The sequence below is a fragment of the Myzus persicae genome, unplaced genomic scaffold, assembly GCF_001856785.1.
Source record: "Myzus persicae strain clone G006 unplaced genomic scaffold, MPER_G0061.0, whole genome shotgun sequence".
NCBI lineage: Eukaryota > Metazoa > Arthropoda > Insecta > Hemiptera > Aphididae > Myzus > Myzus persicae.
Window position 1 is genome coordinate 383456 of NW_019103978.1, and position 20296 is coordinate 403751.

General features: G+C 27.1%; 1 protein-coding gene across 1 annotated transcript in view; it reads left to right on the plus strand.

The window, feature by feature from the left end:
* The window catches only part of LOC111037125 (glutamate receptor 1-like), a 182551-nt gene that overhangs the window by 118173 nt on the left and 44082 nt on the right, over positions 1 to 20296 (plus strand). Inside the window, exons 5-11 of the mRNA XM_022319501.1 lie at positions 2951 to 3083; positions 4972 to 5092; positions 7320 to 7484; positions 10130 to 10363; positions 15148 to 15255; positions 15556 to 15672; positions 16660 to 16780. Of these exons, the coding sequence (XP_022175193.1) occupies positions 2951 to 3083; positions 4972 to 5092; positions 7320 to 7484; positions 10130 to 10363; positions 15148 to 15255; positions 15556 to 15672; positions 16660 to 16780 (999 nt within the window). The remainder of the gene's footprint in view (positions 1 to 2950; positions 3084 to 4971; positions 5093 to 7319; positions 7485 to 10129; positions 10364 to 15147; positions 15256 to 15555; positions 15673 to 16659; positions 16781 to 20296) is intronic.

Consider the following 20296-nt stretch of genomic DNA (forward strand, 5'->3'; position numbering starts at 1 on the left):
TATCACTTTAATAAACTGTCCGAATTAATGATAAATAATGAACATTTTTTTTTTATTATCTTTGGCTTATTATGTTTAATAAGTATTATAATATTTATTTATTTAAATGTTTTTTTATTGTTTTTATCATATAACATCAGTTATAATACATGATAATTTGAAGGTTTTTTTACCTTGATTCTTAAATTAGTTGATTTAGACTTAAGAAATATTATAATACTTTTTTTTCCTCATAATTCTCATAAGTCTACTTATACGTTACATTCGAACCTCATAACAATGTATGGCAACTCATCAGTGAGAGAGTCAGAGGGACATTGTTTAAGAGAACATTTGAAAATAACTGTTAACTCATACATAAATAGATTTTCAAGGTACTTATTTAATACTACTCATTTATGTACATTTTACTTCATAGTGTTTCCAAATAAAACTTTAAAGATAAAATACTTGATAAAATCTTTTGTCCTACCATAAGTAGTATAAGGTACGTTTAATCAAGAGTACCAAAATTTCGAGTTTATTTTAAAAGTCCCTTCATATCCTATTTAATTTAAATATTTCTTTTCTAAAAAGTTTCATTCATTTTGTCATTTAAATTTCGTAAGATGCATTATTAATACTCTTCAGAATAAAGAATTTTAGAGAACATTGGAATGGTTAATCAGTTGGAATAAAAAGTAAGATTAAAGAATACAATCCTTTTAGATTCGAATCTAAATGTTTTTTTTTTATTATTATCCATTATACACAGATATTATTACAAAGCACATCAATTGTTACAAAATTGTATTGATGGTAATTTTAGATGGAATATTAAAACGTTTTTAGTACAATCACGATTTATAAGGTACCTAGAACTAAATACTTCTGCCGAATGATCTATAATCTGATTTGAGGTTCTGTCACTCCATTAAAGTTTTCAATTACAGTTATTTAATAAAAAACTTTTTTTTATGCAGTAAAACCAAAAGTTTGCCGAACCAAATACAATTGTTATAACTTTGATAATTTCAAAGTAGGTACCTATAATTGGGTTTTGTTAACATTGAATAATAAAAATTGATTACTTATAAACTCAATTAATATTTTTAAGGTTATTTAAATTTAGTTTTCAAGCGTAAAATTATATGTAAAATTGTAAATTATAATCAATGAATAGAGTGATATTATTTTTATTTTTTCAATCTTAGAATTTACAAAATATTAGGCCACCCCATCATTTAGTTGAAATGACTCAAATTAAAAATCGATTAAATACTAAAGCATTCAAATAAAATGACATGAAAGTGTGAAGACAATAAGGCGAATTTATGCTCAAATAACTATTCATAGGAAACAAAGGATTCTTTATGTGTAAAGTAAAAAAATACTCGCTAATGGAGAGTGTTCTTTTATTTTTAATAACCATTTATTGTAGAATGCACTTGTTACGAACTAAGTAAAGAAATAAAAAAGATTTGGCATTGTCCTTCTAGTATTTTTTTTATTAAAAAAAAATATAGAGAGGTGTAATTTATTTCGTTTAAATTTTTGTGAGAATAGTTAACATAAGAGAGTGAACTGCAGTGACACTTATTCTTCATATTAAATCAAATTTTTTCAATTTTTTCAATTCTACAAAAGTTTATTAAACTTTTATGAAAATTAAATTGAGATTATATTAATTTTAACATTTATACAGTTAAAAAAAAGTTCTTGAAATGTATTTATTTAGTAATTAATTAATTTTGTTCTATTAGACAATAATAAAAATAACATAGATATGTTTTGATATTATTATTTTAGATAAAACTTCATACTTCAAGAATCTGATTCATTTATAATGTATTAAATTTATTCATTCACTTGATTAAAAATAATTAGTCTTGCCTAAACATAATTTTTTTTTGTGTGTGAAGTACACATTATTATGATTTAAAATAAATTTTGCTTATCTCCCAAGAATTCCAGGCTTTATTGAAAAACTATTATGTGCCACGATCTAAGTACTTATATCTTTTACTCTTGGCATAAGCTAAAATTTATTGTTATGTATTTCTGACAAAACAATAATTTGACAATATGAACTTATATTTTTCATATTGTTCAGTTTTAACAGCATTGCTAGCGATACATTTTTGCATTTGGGTATAATGTTTAACTCCCGGTTTGTATATGTTATAAGTTATAGTATTCCTGAGAATTTTATAGAGTACCCTGTTTTATACTTTACACAGAACATATATTTTCATGATTACTGTAGCTTATGTTTCTATTTTTTGTGCTTTTTTTGCGGTGGTGTCAATAAATTTAATGTTGTTTATACGTTTGAAATGTATGTGACATTTGTGTGCACTTTTATGCAATGTCTGAACCTTTAAAAAATATTAAATGTTTGTAATTTTGTTTTTATTTTTTTGTTTTTTATTTTTTTAACCAACTTTATTTATTTATTTTTTATATCGGCTTTTTTAAAAGCCATATAAAATACATTTTTTTTTACTCAATTTTATTTCAGTATTCGTAAGATACTGTTATATAAGAACTCATGATCAGGTAGAATCTAAACGTCAAACAAATAGTAAATGTTTGAAGATATTGTGCGCTCAAGGGTGATAAAATTCGTTTGAAATGCAAATATAGATATTAGATAGGTACATATAACAAATGCGTTCGTAGAGTTGTCTCCTCTGTATGTTAAAACCACTGCCCTATTTAGTCATCATTGTAGTTCCTCTCTTTTGGCAATGGCGTCAATCCTTTGTGTTTGTGAAATGTCCGTAACCCCAGGCAAGAAATCTGAAATAGATAATTTTAAAAGTGAAACGCCAAGACTACAACACTAATGAGTTTTTGTACGAAAGTGAATAAGAAGGAATAATTATGTTTTACATAACTAGGTTCACGAAACATATTCGTTAGTTAACCAGACAAAATATATAATAATATTGTAATTGTAATTTTTCAGGACTTCTACGTTTGCAACAGTTGTATGAAGCTCTAGACTTAAGCCCAAATAGTCTTAAAGTGGACATGGTCAAACGTATCCAAAATGTGTCAGACGCTTTAAATTTTATTCACCAAGTAGAACGAGTGAACAGGTAAAATTAATATTTTTTTTGTGTGAATAATATGGTATAAATTATATAATTAGATATCTGTCATAATTGTTTTATAATTGATGCTAAAATGCGATGATAATTAATTTATAATTTTCTTTGATAACATAATTTTCTACCGATCCACCATTATACCACTACCTAGTACCTATCGAATAAAGATTTTAAATTCGAGAAATTAACAAATAATGCAAAATATTCTTAAATATGATAAATATTCTCTTATCTCCAAAATTTGCTTTAATATACAAACTAAAAAATTTTTTTCTACGAATTATTTACTGAATAAGTCGTCTACATTTTACACTCCCGTTGAGCTTCATAAAATCAATAAATATAATGTATACCCTAAAAATCCGCTCTTAAATCATAACGGCACTGTGAATAATATAGTATGCAAGGATCTGTTGATCTCTAATTAACATTTATGGTTTCAAAGGAAGGATCGTGTTATATTCAATTTTTATGATAAATGAATATATACCTACTCATGAAATATCTAATTTTATAACGATATTCATTCATATAGTATTTAAATAATCTATTTTACAAATTAATTTTAATACACACTAATGAAAAATGTGTGTATTTGTTTAAGAATTTATTAAATATAAAAGTATACTGCAATTGACTTGGGTAATATGATTTTAGAATGCATTTTTAGACTTATTAAGACGTTAAAATTTTGAATTTTTTAATAATTTTTCCATTCATAATTTATTATTATGTTTATGGAAATCCACAGTGCTAAAAATAATATTACATAACATTGTTATATCAATTTTGCCAGGGAATTACACGTTTCATGTTGATGTATTGAGTTCTATAATCGCATTTATTAGGGTGCAATCCCAAATGAAAAAAAGCATTAAAAATTTAAGTTAAAAGAAAAGAATAATAATATACTAATAATTTATATATAATAATATTAATATTTAGGTTTGTGTATTTTAGTTTTATTAAGTTTTTCAAATTAAATCTATACAAATTTGCAATTCAATACAAAAAGTAAGAATCATTACTCTTATTTATACTTTAAATAATGTGGAAATAGTTATAAAAATATTTTCAATATTCTATTTAGTTAAATGTTTGTTTGTTTTTAACAAACTCGTTCACAAAATTAAATATTTATGACAAATCATACATTTTTTTTAAAAATCATGGAGGATAATATTCAATATTTTAAACATAAAAATGTTGTTCTTATATTTGTAGGTAACTATATAAGTTTCACCTAGAAATTAAAATTATTTTAAGATCGCTGAGACAAATTAAACTGATGCTGTTGATTTTATATTTTAAAATAAATTGGTGTACGTAGTTCTTCCATGAATTTTTTAGGTAAATAGTTACCTTGATATTAACAGTAATTGTAAAATATTCACTTTGTCCCAATAAAACGCCATTTAAATTACTATGAAAGTACATAAAATCAAAACTTATTCGTACAATACCTATATTTAAAAGAAAACTTGAATTTTTCGTGCATGCATTTTGGTCGATTTAACACTACATCGTGTGCTGAATTGGTTTTTCTGCGATATTTTTCCACCCCGACTCATCCTCTGACCCAATTCATCAGCCAACTGTGTATCGTGCTTTGCATATAAAATATGTAAAGTATATACAGAAATCATCCCTCTTTTTTTAATCGATTCTATATCCTGCAGACCAAACCACTTACGTGGTATTTTGTGTGTTTGTAAAAAATATAGAAGGGAACAATATCACATTTTTCATTGATAATAATAAAAACCTTTGTCGGATGTTCAAATTAACCTAAGGATAATTGTATAATGTGCAAAATTTATTTTTCTCATTAGTCATAATTTTGTTTTAGCTTATAATTTATTTTTATTATTTGCAGATGGGGTAATAAAAGAATTGTGCTTGATTGTCCAACACTTATGGCTAAGCAGATTGTCGTATCACATGTTAAAGATATTCAACTAGGCAAGAGGACCTATCACTATTTACTCAGTGGATTGGTAAATACTAATTAAATTATTATTTAAAACATAGTTTAATTTCACGCTTAAAAGTTGTTTGTAGTTTTTTAATTAATATATTTTATTAAATCCATATATTATACAAAAATTCAAATGAATTTGAAAATTATTATATTATGTTTATAAGATTTGTATTACATAAATAAATAATAAGTAAATGGTTTATTGAATTTATATTTTTCAAATTTTTTATTCGTGTTCCGTTTAATTTGATGTTATTTATTGATCTGTTTTATTTGTTGGATAAAAATATGGTAAAATGTATGATTTTATTATTATCTGTTGTCAGTGTTTACTACAGCATTGCTGACGAAAGATGGATCCACTTGCGATTTTTCGTTGGGATGCCATTTACTACTTTTTCCTTTTATTATAATGTATTTGGATAGAGTAAGCATTAGGGAGAAATATATATAAATGGAAAATAACTATTTCAATTTTATTTAAATATTTGTATAAATTCATATTAGTAATCATAAATTGTAGGTACACGTGAAGCTTACTCATTTGTTTTAATTTATTATAAAATAATTTATGTTTTAAACTTTGAATAAAATTTAAATGTTAAATGTTTCAAGGTTCAATACGAAAAAATATCTATTGATTTATCAAGGTTGTGATTTGAATTCATGCAGATAATTCTAAAGTTAAATAGTAATAGCTTACCCAATGTTGCTGGTAAACTATAGTGCAGCAATCAATTCATTACATTCAAGTTTAATTTAATTTTAGAGTTTCCCTAAAATTCCATCGTGTTCTATCACTTGAGTTTATCTTTGTTACATAGAATCACTACTGATTAATTACAAGGTATCCGTGAAGTTAGTGATTCCATATTAACGAAATAGGTTGGGGGTGTTAAATTAATTAATTACTCGAACGTGTTCTTTAAAGTTTCCGTCAAAAGACAAACATTTTCGTTGACAAATTTATGTGTAAAGGAGAAGTTTAAATCCATTCATTAATAATTATTTTTTTTCTTCACTTGAAAAAAATATTATTAAAATTAGTTATAATTTATATAATTTATATAATTTATGAAGAAACAAAAATAATTTAGATACATATTATGGGATTGGGATTAACAATATTACTCAGGTATATACTAATAGATGAAAACAATATTGAATATTGTTATTAAAGCTGTAATTTTTTATAAACTAAATATGTAATTCATAAAATAAATAAACTATAACCTTCAGTTTATTAACTATGTGAAAAATATGTCTACGTAAAAAGTTACCGGGAAATATAGGTCATGCAACTGTATTCATATGTCCACAAGATAATTTACTAAGTATATGTCCACCTGTGGAGTTATTTACACGCAGCATGGATCTTTACAATTTTTTTGAATTTCCGATTTCGGATGTAGTGTAAATTATTTTATTTTATTTAAATATTGGTTCTAGTACTGACTTTTGAAAATATAAATTAAGGCAAAGGTTCTGATTAAAACATGTATGTAATGAACTTAAGTATCCGTTCAATTTTGTATACATATATGCACATGCAATATAATAGGTAATACATTTTATCAAAATGGAAATAGAAACACACATTAAAATTTTTAAAATTATAGGAGAAATAAATGAATCAAATAAAGATGGTATTAGTTACTCAAATCACTCTCTTTATAGGTACTCAGTCATATTATCACAAAGTAATAACAAAATGAATAATCATTGTAAAAACAATTTTGCTAATTTAAAAATGTGTGTTTCCGTTTCGTTTTTGGTTAGTACTTGAAAATACTTAAATTCGGTTTGAGATGGATTCTAGTTTACAAAGTTTTAAGGGTTGTTGTGTTCCAGAACTGGTTATTTTCAGTTCAGTTCCTGCCTCTGATTTGCAGTATCTAACTTATTTCAAAAATATAAAATAATAATAATTTAATTTATCGTGTATACTTATTTTGTATACATTTTTCGAGTTTACAACTTTTTGTGTTCCTCCCGACATTTTCTTAGCACACAATGAATTTTAATTAATGTTGGCTTAAAAATAAAATATACTGTTTTATTATTTGAAAAAAAACAGCTTGATATAATTTTAAGCAGTTAACATTAGGTGCAAACAAAATCAATATATTTTCAATAATTATAGTAATATTATTTAGCAATATTTTCTTTATTATGTATTATTTGTAGACGCGTTGTCTATTATTAAAGCTGATAATAATTATTGATTTATTGCATTTTGATAGATAATGGATGATCATTGGGAGACAGAAGTTATCGAGTATGGTGCCATCAATATAACTGGATTCAGACTATTGGATATGAATCAATGGTCAGTTAAGCATTTTCTATCCGAGTGGAAAAATTTGGATCCTCTCACTTCACCTGGAGCAGGAAAGGACACAATTTCGGTAAAAATATTAATATTCACTACCTAATTCACACAATATATATAGTACATACTATAATGCCTATAGTAATATCATGTAATCTACAAATCCAATGTACTTATTTTATAATTTATTTAATTTTAAATTTAAAATAAAATTGATCACTTTTTACTCGAATTAAGTAAAATGTTTAATCAAATTTTCAAAAATGAATTTCCGTGCATTGAATATATAATATATATGTACCATTGTACCTATATAAAATGTGATAAATTAATTTAAATTGTTTTTATCACAATACACTTGACTTTGAGTTGTACAGTTAGTTCTTTATAAGTTTTTCCCCACAATTACAATAAGCATAGGTGTATACTACATGACTCTTAATATATAAATATAGGTGAGAAAATCCATTGAAATATGCTCAGATTAAAAAGTATTTCAGACAAGTTTGAGATGTAAATACTAAAATAATTTTAGTATTACTATCATTATTGTCATAATAAATAAAAATTTATCTGTGTATTTCTACCCTGCATTTTCCTTCGTGATTAATGTTTTTCTTTGGTTTTAACTCAAGTGTGTTGTATTTTATTGTGTTTCAATGTGGGAAAGCTTTTTTGTGCAAAACTAAATTCATTTTGGATAAGCATAAAATATTTTTTGAATATTCCCTTTAAGAAGATATTTGCTTTTGCACTTATTTTTTTTACGAACAAGTTACATTACTTTTTTGTATCAGTTCAGTGATTAACATACCTCATGATTTTTGTTTTATTTATATCAGCTGCTGTTATGGTTCTATTGCGTAATATTTTTTCAATATACCCTAGCCAAAAAACTCAATTCCTGACTAAAATTTATCTAAAAATAATATTTTTCCATTACAATTATGAAGAAAGGTATACGGTTTATTATTATGACTATTATTAGAGTTTGGATATTGTAGGTATTTAAATCAATTCATATAACACTGAATAAAATATACGACATTTTTTTTGCATTTCAACAATTTTTTATTATGCTTTTATGTTGTCGTTTTACTTAAGATTCATTTGTGTTTATAATAACTGTTTTGATTTACTTACATATCTTATAAGTTAATATTTAACTACCTTTAACCTATAATACTTATAGATAGATAAGATGGATAGATAAAACTAAATGCATAAAACAAAATTTGGAAGTCTTACGTTTATTTTAGGTTTTTAAAATAATATTATAGCTTTTTTACGATTTCTAGAGCTTATTTGAAGACTTTGAAGTGCGATGGTGCTTTATTTAAAATATTTTTTTTAGTTTTATATACCTACAAAATTATAACTGATTATACAATTGAATGCGATTTAAATATTACATTCATTGTAAAAACTAGAAGTGATTTATGTATATTTATAATTTGTATATTAACTTATAATATATATAAAGGATAACGATTTATAAATTGAAAAAATGTATTCCCCCTTTAATAAAAAAAAACATAAAGGCAATATTATGATGATTAAAATCGTTTATGATCAAGTTGAAAATTAATTTTTTAATGGTATAACACGTTTATAAAAAATGTTAAGAAACAGTAATACCTTTTTTTGGTAGTTATGTTTCTAGCCAAATTGTCTTTAAATTCACTACCTAGATTGCTATATCTCCGGTATAGTGTCAAATGAAACCATAAATAGGAAGTAGATTTGAACAAAAATATGTATTATTTATTATAAGTATTCCCCTATAAATAACTATTTCAAAGAATTTAATTAAGATATACTCCTTGCGTTGATCTATATTTGATTATTATTTCATAGACCACGACATTAAGATTTTTTGTTTATAAGATATATGATACTTGCTACTATTAACAGACCATAATATTATGCAGTTTCACTGCGAAACACTTAACAATAATTTGTTAAGTGACTTCCAGCTAATATATATTATATTTTTTTGTTGTTGTCGGTTTTCATCCGTTGATAGGTTAAACCAATTTTTTCTTCTTCAAACCGACCTTGGTTGATGAATTAGTCCCGAACATGGGTGTGATTGTGTTTCGGTGCGCTATGGCTTCTGCATTATTGAACGTAGCTTTCTGTACCCTGCAGGACTCCTCGCTTCTCTCCCGTTTGTGCGCTTCACCATTGCCTGCACCACCATCTCTCTATTCTCCTCAATCGGGCGTCGCACGAAAATGTTCCACTATCAATCATGAGCCAAAGCCCTACTGACAAACATGGCCGCTCAACCGTTTCATCCCCCAACAACAACAACAAATCAATCACACTCAAAAATGTTCATCGTATGCCACCCTCCGTTCATGGTTGTACCTTGCGAATACTTATATTCATATAATATAACTGCACACACACACACAAATGTATATGTATAATTTTTTTTTGTTTATTTTGTTTGCGACGACCTATAGATGAAAAGGTCTCTCGGGTTAATTTTTTGCCCATTTGTCATGATCCGCACATCGGATTGTCGTCGGCTGACGTATTGCTCACACGCGAGCTTGCTCACACTCACACACACACACACACACACACACACACACACACACACACACACACACACACACATGTTCTTACCTACACTTAGACCAAGGATCCTTTTGGATCTCCTTGTTGGCATAATGTTATACATTAATGGATCGATTTTTTTTCTATTTTTAGGCCCAAGCCGCACTAATGCATGACGCGGTTTTGGTCCTCGTAGAAACATTCAACAAGCTCTTATGGAAAAAACCAGATATGTTTAAAGCGAACACCAAGAGAACACTTTCAAACGGCAATTCATCTATGTCTGGTATTTCGTCTTCCCAGATACTTGGTCTGGACTGTAATAGCGGCCGAACATCGGGAAATCAATGGGAACATGGTGAAAAAATTTCACGATTTTTGAGAAAAGTAAGAACGATTATCTATTTAAAATTTAATTTTCAACATAATAGTATTTTATTTGAAGCATTTTTGAATGATGGCAAGATTAACATAATACAGCTAACTTTTTAAACTTGCCGTATTACATATTTAATTATTTGAAATAAAAATAATCAATTAATGTATACATATAGTAAAATATAAAATAAGGACAAGATATTGTGACTGAAAACTCGTACTATTTTACTCACCTTGGTATAAGATAATGATGTAAGTAGTTCCGTTCGTGCCTTTGGTCCACAAATAAAAACTGAACTTTATTCTAGATATACAACCCTAAATTAATATTAAATATAAACTGATTTTAGGACATATAAATTGGAGAAAACCTAGGGTGGTCCCGCAACTTTTATTCTAGTGAAAACGTCAAAGATAAAGGGTGTTATCTCTTATAAATAACTTAATAAATTAGAGGTAAACCAATGGTGATGTAGAGCTACCAATCTACGGGTTGACTTTCATGAAGGAAAAACATTTGTTTTTAACCACTTATTCTGCTTTAAAAATTGTCTCTAGAATATGAAAAAAAACATTGATGAAAAACTAATACTTATCTAACTAGTTCAGAATCTAAAAAGTCACGGTTATTTGTAAAAAAAAAATTGTTTGTATTATTTTGTTGATATTCAATGTTCACAGTACATTATTTCATAAGTTGCGCATATCTAATTATAACAAAATAAAACGAATAACAAATTTAAAACAATGCCATGAAGAAAAATGGCTTACATTTTTTCGTAGTTATCGTGACTTAGCCAAGAAAGACTGTCGGTGGACCAATATCTGCAGAAACGTGTGCCACCGTAGTCCAGGCAAAATTCAATTACGAAATCGTTCTTTCTCGTTTCATTCCATTTTCTCTTTTTCATATATATATACCCTATATTATGTAATACCGTAACGTGTATAGAGTAATATGTAAAATGTATGTATATTGTATAGTATAATATGGGGCATTTATATATATATATATGCTCAGCGAGGGTGGTAAGTGCGTGAAGAGGTAGCGGCGATAGTGATGGTAGTGACGGTGGTTGGGGGTTATCCAAAGTGGTATAAATGGGCTTGGACGTCCCGTCGCGTTAATAACGTCCGCGCGACATAATCCCTCCTTTCCCTCCTCCCTTCACTTGTTCCTCACATACACCCACCCGTCGTGCCATGATGTCTTTTACTGTATATATATACGTGTTAAATGTACGACCTCCGAGCACTCGGTGGCGGCTTTGAGCACTGCCACTACCGCCATTCTTTTTCGGCGGAAGAGTTTTTAATTTCACTTGCCTAAGTGAAATTAGTGAGCACCGGCCGTGATTCACCTTCCTATATTGCAGGGCGATCCGCCCGGGACGACTCGACCGCACACGTTCAATCTTCATCGCGACCACCGCGTCCCGCACAGACGACGACGACTGAAAATGAATCGCGAGGGTGGTAGCGGTTGGGAGTGGTAGTCGCAGCAGTAAAGTCTTACCAGCCACCTTGGCGCTCGTTGCAAATTCGTCTCTGTCACCTTTTATTATCTCTCCACCCACCTCCGAGCCACAAGTTCGGTAAAAAGATCGCACCAAACGCCCCTCTAATAAGAGTAAGCGCCATCGCCGCGAGTATATATGCTATCCTACATTGTGTATAATACTATAATGTATAATGGGTATATATATAGTATATACATTATACACACACACACACACACACATACACGACATTGTGTAGGTAACTTGTTCGCGCCACGGGCAATAAACGACGGGACGATATGTCACAGTGACGCGGCATGCTATGCCGCTCACTACGTAAATCATATAATATAATAGTAACTCCAGTGTTTGTATTTACAAGTCGCTCCCATGTTACACTATGACGTAGCTTATGCGTACAATATGAAAATTGCATTTATGTCGGAATAAATCGAATGACGTCAGTTTATATTAATATATAGTTTATTTATAATATTACAACATAATTAAATGTATCATGGACATCTATCATTATATACTAGAATATATCGAACTATATCGTAACATTGTGTATTATGGGTGTTATAAATTAATATGATATTATAATTCCACAAAGCTCTACAAGCCTCCCTAACTTACAAATTGAATTGCATACCTATGACCTACGTCATTATTAACACGTTAATAATTGCTGCCCTATTATGAAATATAATATACTATAACAATCAATCGTTCAAATGATAAAATGAATGCATCTTTCAATGTCCATGTCAAAACCAACGTCGAACGTAGATATATCATATGGCATATAATATGAATATTATATTGGTTGTAAATAAATTATAACGCTTTGTTTCACCTAAATTCACAAATATTATTTTTTTGGGTACTCTTATTATCAGTATACACTTTAATTTTTTAACAAAGGTCTTTCTATTTTTAGTCAAAATTTTTCCATTTGTTTTATACCCATGACGGTTTGTAGAGCTCCCACAGGTTTTCTTCTTCGTTTTGAAGTAGAAATTATAATGCTAGAAATATCTAAAATAACAACAAATAAATAAAAATTAAATTTTTTATGAATAATGTTATAAAGTTTAACAAAGAAAATAATACCTAATCAGCTTCTTCGACATTAATATGTTTGAAGTCACTTTTGGTCTGATTAGTACACTGGATTTGAAATAAAATAAAAATTAATTCTACCCTAGACTATGCAAATGAGCTCTACAAACTGTAATTGATTTAAAAAAAAAAATTAATATCTGCAACCTATTCTATAGATTAGTAAAATTATAATGATACCCAGGCACATCAAGGTTTTATTAAACTTTAAAATTGGAAAAAAAATTCTTTTAAAAAATGCGATAATTATAGTATAAACCTACTTTATATGTTATGTATTTTAAAGTTATAATTTTAAAATATAAATAATTCATGGTCACCGATTACAAAATTCTAGTTTTGTCTTATATCTTATATGCATTAAAAAAAAATTGGTTTCAAATTAAATTAAAACTAATAAACTTGCCACTAGATAAAATATAACATAATGTATTTAATATTTATGTACCCAGTCACATTAATCTAATATACTATTGACAGGCAAAAAACAAATTGCGTAAACCATAATATAATTATTTGAAGGGAAATAGTTTATTAGCTTTCAGTTAGGTACTAAAAGTTATCAACATAACAATAATAAATTATGTTGATAATTGATAAAAATCAATGTAATAGAAATATAAAATATTTATTGTAGAGGTAGGCCTTAACTCAGAAAATAAATAACTCACTTATGTATTGATACTGACTCATTATTTAAACAGAAAACGGACAAATAATAAAATATAAATACCAATAAAAATCAAATTAACAACATTATAATAACTCGAGTGCTTACCGGGTGGACCCGCCACCGCTGATACACACAACTAACTGTACGCAGGGTGCAGGCCGGAAAAACTGCATCGGTGAATACGCCAGTATCATTATACGTTTATAACTAATCATTGCTTCATTCAACATTTTACAACTAAAATAATTTTTAAAACTTATTTTGATATGTTAGATTAAATTTCAAAAAAATAAATGTAATCAATGTATATTATATATATATATACATTTATTTAGACTTCGATTAAATTTTACAAAATTAATAATATAACAAAATAAGTACTTGTTAAGGTAGCACTTAGGTTATATCTATTGCTTGAAAATGTATTAAAATAATAGACTATCAGTGTAATAATAATAATAATAGCTTGAACTATTATTATAATTTAATATTTCTTTTGATTTATACATGTGGTCGTTTTATAATGATTATTAAAATGATCTAAATACTAAAAGAATCTGTGAGTGTTTAAGTTACATATATATATATATATACATGTCCCGATATCCGTCACAGAATTTATGAACTCGATAAACTAATTTGTTAAACTGCTTAATGAGTCGTTAAATTAATTGAACCTATCAGACAATAGACCCATATACAAAGTATACCACTGATAATCTAATTTAATATAGATTCATGGTAATTGCGATTCATTCTTCTTATAAACTATTAGCACATTAAGATTGATCGTAAGTTGATATTAGAAAAACAGTAGAAATCGTTTATACTGACGTCCAAGGGACCAAGGCAAATAGGTCATTATAACCTACAGTCCCAACTATAACGATAAAATTTAACATATTTTACTTACTTATGCATTTTTTCGAGTTCTTATTACTTTAAGGTTATAAAATCCAACATGTCAATACAACCGGTGTCATTATAAACAAATTCTACTGTATATTATATGCACATATATTATTTTTTTGGAATTTCAAAAACTGACTTTTTGTACTTTTTCTTCACTATTTCCAATTTAATACAAGTCGCTTATTTATACTACGCAAATAAAAGTCTAGTAAACGGGATACTGTTAATTTCCAAGAATCTCGTGCGTAAAATCGTTAAATAAATCAAACCCTTCCCCAACATTCTCTTCCGCGCATTTATTCAGCCTATAGGCCGGTCACGTTTATTTCAACACTACAAATTTGTTAAATGAATCGAAAACCTCGATCCTTCTCTCCGTATTTGTTTTTTTGCAAGCCTATTAATTTAATTTTGAAAAAAACAGCCACGATTTTTCATTATATCCTCAACTGATTAAATTAAAGTAACATTTTATACAAGTAGTTTTTTTCTTATTAATTATTTTTCAATAATGTTACAATACGAACACTACCTAATTAAAATACAGTACTATCACTAAACATATTATTATTTTTAATTTTTAGGTTGTAATGGAAGGATTGACCGGGCATATAATGTTCAATGATGACGGAAAACGGTATAACTATACATTACACGTTGTACAGATGACAATTGATAGCACTATAGCAAAAGTAAGAATTTTCAAAGATATTTATAGATAATTGAATATCTAAGGATATTAGGTCCAGATATTTTTTTTACTTAATAGTATCATAGTACACTGATAATATATGTATTGTGTTGTCATTCTATTAAATTTAACATTGTTCTCCTTCTGTAATAATCAGTCAATGTTGGTAAAGGATTATTAATTTTTGTAAGACGAATCGATAATTTGTGTACTTACATGTAATATTATATTTTATATACCTATACATTTAATAGTACTATACAAATGACGTTTAAATGTTAATGCATTATAAAAAATCTAGATTGCAGAATGGTCTGATACAGATGGTTTCAAAACAGTCGTTAGCAAACCAGAAAGGGTTCACACCTTGGGACATTCACACAAAGGCAATGCTACATTGATCGTGGCCACAGTAATGGTGAATGCACATTAGAAATTTTAATATTGTATATTATGTAATTTTAAAATAGTACATACCTACACACTACGAGTGTTAGTGAAACTGGCATGTTTAATTGTACTCTAAATTCTGATTACAACCTCAAATCTTGAAATTTAAAGTTATATCAAGGATAGGACACTGTTATAAGTTCAAAAGAAATCTAAATACATTTATAAACACTGGAAGTGTCCGATGAGAAATAAACTGAAAAAAGAAGGCTACATTAGTGTTAAAAGTGAAGAAAGAGCATACAGATATTTTAAAAGATAAAATGTCGTAAATCTTTCAAGATAGCGCTTTGTTCCGGAGGGTCCCCAAGCTTGGATGAAATACGAGTATCGCTGTACTAAAAACTTTGAACATTATCAATTTATGAACATCAAGTGATGAGCGAGAGTAAAGTATAGAGAGTGTGTGTGTTAGAGATAGACTGATGTTGCTAAGCTAGGAGTTGGGAGTTAAATTGGTTTTAGACAAACCGCCAGAAGTGGTTGATGTATTCCATACATATGCCACAGTTTCCTTTTTGTGTCGCACTAAAGTACAGTTCACCTTATGATTCATATTTATTGCAAAAAGTTTAAAATGATGCATACTGTAAGTATAGGATAAACATTTTTAACCGAATTCATGACGTTTCAAACATTTATTATATTTTTAGTATTATCAAAGATTTTATATTTCATATATGTTTATTGTTTATAACAAATACTGTCTAGCCATAGGTAACCAACATACGGAAACCATAAAATATATTTTAATATCAATGTAATATTATGAATTATGTCTTAATTTTGTAATTGTATTGTATAATTCATAGAATATTAAAATCATTATTCGTTGTTTTTATAAATAATGAAAAACATTAAATTCTGCGTATAAGTATTTAATAAGTTACATATTACTTATGAAAATGTATTGTGTGACTTCAATTTTGATTATTATTTAATGTACATTTTACAGGAAGAGCCATTTATCATGTTTAAAAAGCCAAAGTATGGTGAATCGTTAGCAGGAAATGACAGATTTGAAGGATATTGCAAGGATCTAACTATATTGTTGGCTGATAAAATTGGAGTGAAATGTAAGTTATACTTATAAGAAAAATGTATACTTATTGGTATATTTTGAATTTGCATTACATATATTTAACTGAATTAGTAGTTACTATAGATAGATAGTTATATTAATTATATATTGAAATACTAGAATTATTTTAATTAAAAAAAATTAAAATTAAATGTTAACTATAAGTTGTAGAGTAACTACTATTATTATATCTGTTTTTTTAGTACCTATTTTACAATTTTAATGTTAGAAAATCATGTCAGTATAACCAAAACTACACTTTTAAGGTCCTGCATGCTATAAATATACTAATAAAAATGTAATGAGTAACCTAGATGGCTAGATTAATGTTTTATTTCCGAAGTCTTAAACTATTGATTCGTGTTCTAGGTTATATATTTCGTTGTATGTACACTCTTATATGATAAAGACAAATTTAATTAATTACACAATAATATATTTTACGATTATTTTCGTTTATTAGAAGTATGTGTTATGATAGTAGTTGAGACTATATTCACACACTGGACATTCTATTATCTAGATTGGATTTTGGATAAGAAATAAAACAGAAACCCACTGATATAACAATTGGAATTAAGATAATGAAAGGGTTATTGCCTATTGTGTTTCATCATAAATGCTTCCTAACTATTTAAATTATTTTAGATAGTATCTTACGAATATTGTTTTACAATAGGAATCGTATCAAGGGTATAAATAAATATAAACATAGTTTGAAAAAAATTTTAATTTTCGTTTCACCGAAGTATTGAATACTTGTTCTATTACTCAGCTTATTACAATCTAGATTAGTTCGATTTAGCATTGATTATTGACAATGTTATACATTTCAAATATATAATTCAGTTGAATGCAATTTTATTCTGAGCAGAGCGATGCATTGATTTTACAAGCATGTGTTTTATTTATTTTTTGATAGAAAAGTGAATCTAGTTGGTACTTCGAGGGGTCAAAAGTAAAAATTTCCCAATAGTTTTTCATAAGCGTAATGAAAAACAAACGAGCAATTAAGGTAAAACGAAGGTTTTTACCCATAATGGGTTTTTGGTTTAACTCTAAAAAAAATACAGTAGATAATGAAATGTTCACTGAATATTTATTTTTGCATTTTATATACATTATACAATTTTTAAAATATTTTGACACGTGTTGAACTATTTATATTCATAAGAAATTTTCGATTATTATTAATTTTTCTAAAATTAATGTCAATAAAAAGGTTTTCGCTCTTTCAAAAAATATGAAAATGTGATACAATGTTCCTCGTAAAATGTTGTTAGTGAAAATTAAAAAAAAGTTGATCGTAAATCCACAATCATTTTTTATGAGCTTTTGAATTTAGAATTTTGTCGATAAAAATCATGAAAATGTCGCAAATTGTTTTGTGTTAGAAATTCATAAAAAAATTTCTTTTTATATCTTTAATATTAAAATTGAATTCAAGATTCTTCATAAGTTCGTTCACTTTTATTAAAGAAAAAAATTTCTCCCGGAAAATAAAATAAAATTTTTATAAGCATTAAGTTAAAGTTTTTACAACATTGGTTATTCACTCGATTTCTCAAGTAGAGATTTTCTTATTTTGTTGTAATTCATATCCGAATAATTGAAGATACTTGAGATTTACACCATTTATTTATATTATTAACTCATGTACCTACTTAATTTGAAATATTTTGACTTGTTTTAAGCTGTTTACAGACATTTTAAATTTTAAATTTTTTTAGTTTTTTTTTCTATAAATGTCGATAACATTTTGGTCGTGTCAAAAAGATTAAAAATGTAACTGAAAGCTCTTAATATATTGTCACAATATTGGTTGAAAAATATTAAAAATATATTGGTACCATTTTGTTTGCTAAACAAAAGTAAGCATTTATTTTGTTTGACAAAATTTATCAAATTTAAAAATGTTCAAATTATCTTATAACTAAATATAAAATGATCAAAAAAATGATCATAGCTAAAAATCAAAAGTGTATAACAAATTTATACACAAATAATTTAGTTTGTAACCGATAAATCTAAAAAATACATAAGCACTGTTTTTTGCATAGTTATTTTATGTCAAATTTGGACGAAATTACACATTATTAAATAACTAAGAATAATGACTAGTCACTAGTCAGGGCTTCCCAAAGTATGTTCTACTTTACGTTTTTAGAATACCTATATTATAATATTTTATACACACAATGCCTTTTCAGATGTAATGCCAAAAATTAATTTAACCTACTGTACTACTAATGCTTAATAGTAAAATAAATTACTTTAATCACAATAACATCATCAAAATGTATACTAAATGATTTATTAATATTATAGTCTGACAGATCACCTTTACTCAGAATCGTTTTTCGTAAACAATAATTTTATATTACTGAATTCAAATTTATCACCATCCGTTATTGTGACCCACCTGTGACCTACTGTACAGCAGAGCTGGTACTTAATATCACCTAGGTACCAGCTTTTTTTTAAATCGATCTTTAGCTTTTGTGACAAGGACTATTAGCTTTATACATAATATATATTTTACATATTTATGGTAAGGATTCGATTACAATAATATAATTACAATCATATTGGAAGGCTTTAAGACTTATAACTATTTATTTGCACGTGTTTCTCTTAAATGTATTCCTTATATTTTACTAGCTGTGTGTTCAATTATTTGAATTATTTATTTCAAAAATAACCTGATGATTTGCAATTTTTATTTTTAAATTATAGTTAATAATCAATGCTGTAACCCAAACAAACATTTTATCAATGTCTTTTATTTTTTAATTCAAATTTTTTTTGTATGAGTAGTTAATAATTTCATCATTCAAAATGGTTAAATCATATGCCATGAGGACACATCGCAAATTACAATATAAAAACATTAAATATTAAGAAGCACGTAACGATGTACCTATCACGATGGCGTGACTACGTCGGTAATTGAGGATCGAGATATCAGTGTTTCACCCATCAGGTATAATTATGAACGGCAAGACGCGTCTCATAGGTCTCGTAGATAGTAACCCCCCACCACATTAAAAATCCCCTATACCCGCGCTCCCTTATTCGCGAGACGTTGCGTCGCAACGTCTATTATTTTGATATATTATACCATACTTGGAATGACCCGTATCGCCAGCTCGAATGCACAGTTGTATCGCGTTCATCTAATATATTTTAAGAATTCTATAACTGTACAACGAAAAACGATTTAAAAAAATATTGAAACATACATAATACTTATAATATAAAATATAAATTCAAATTTGTAAATATTTTATAAAACAAAATTATTATTTGTTTGACCTCTGTTCTAATTTCTAAGTAGGGAGACGTTGTCTCATTGTCTTCTATGAGGTAAAAAATATAAAACATAAGATCTTATAATAAATTGAATTTCAAATGTTTGAGTATATTTTATTTGTTGACTAGGCATATTATTATACACTCTTGTTCTATGTAATTTGATCCGGTACATAATATCTGGTGTTATTTGACCCTA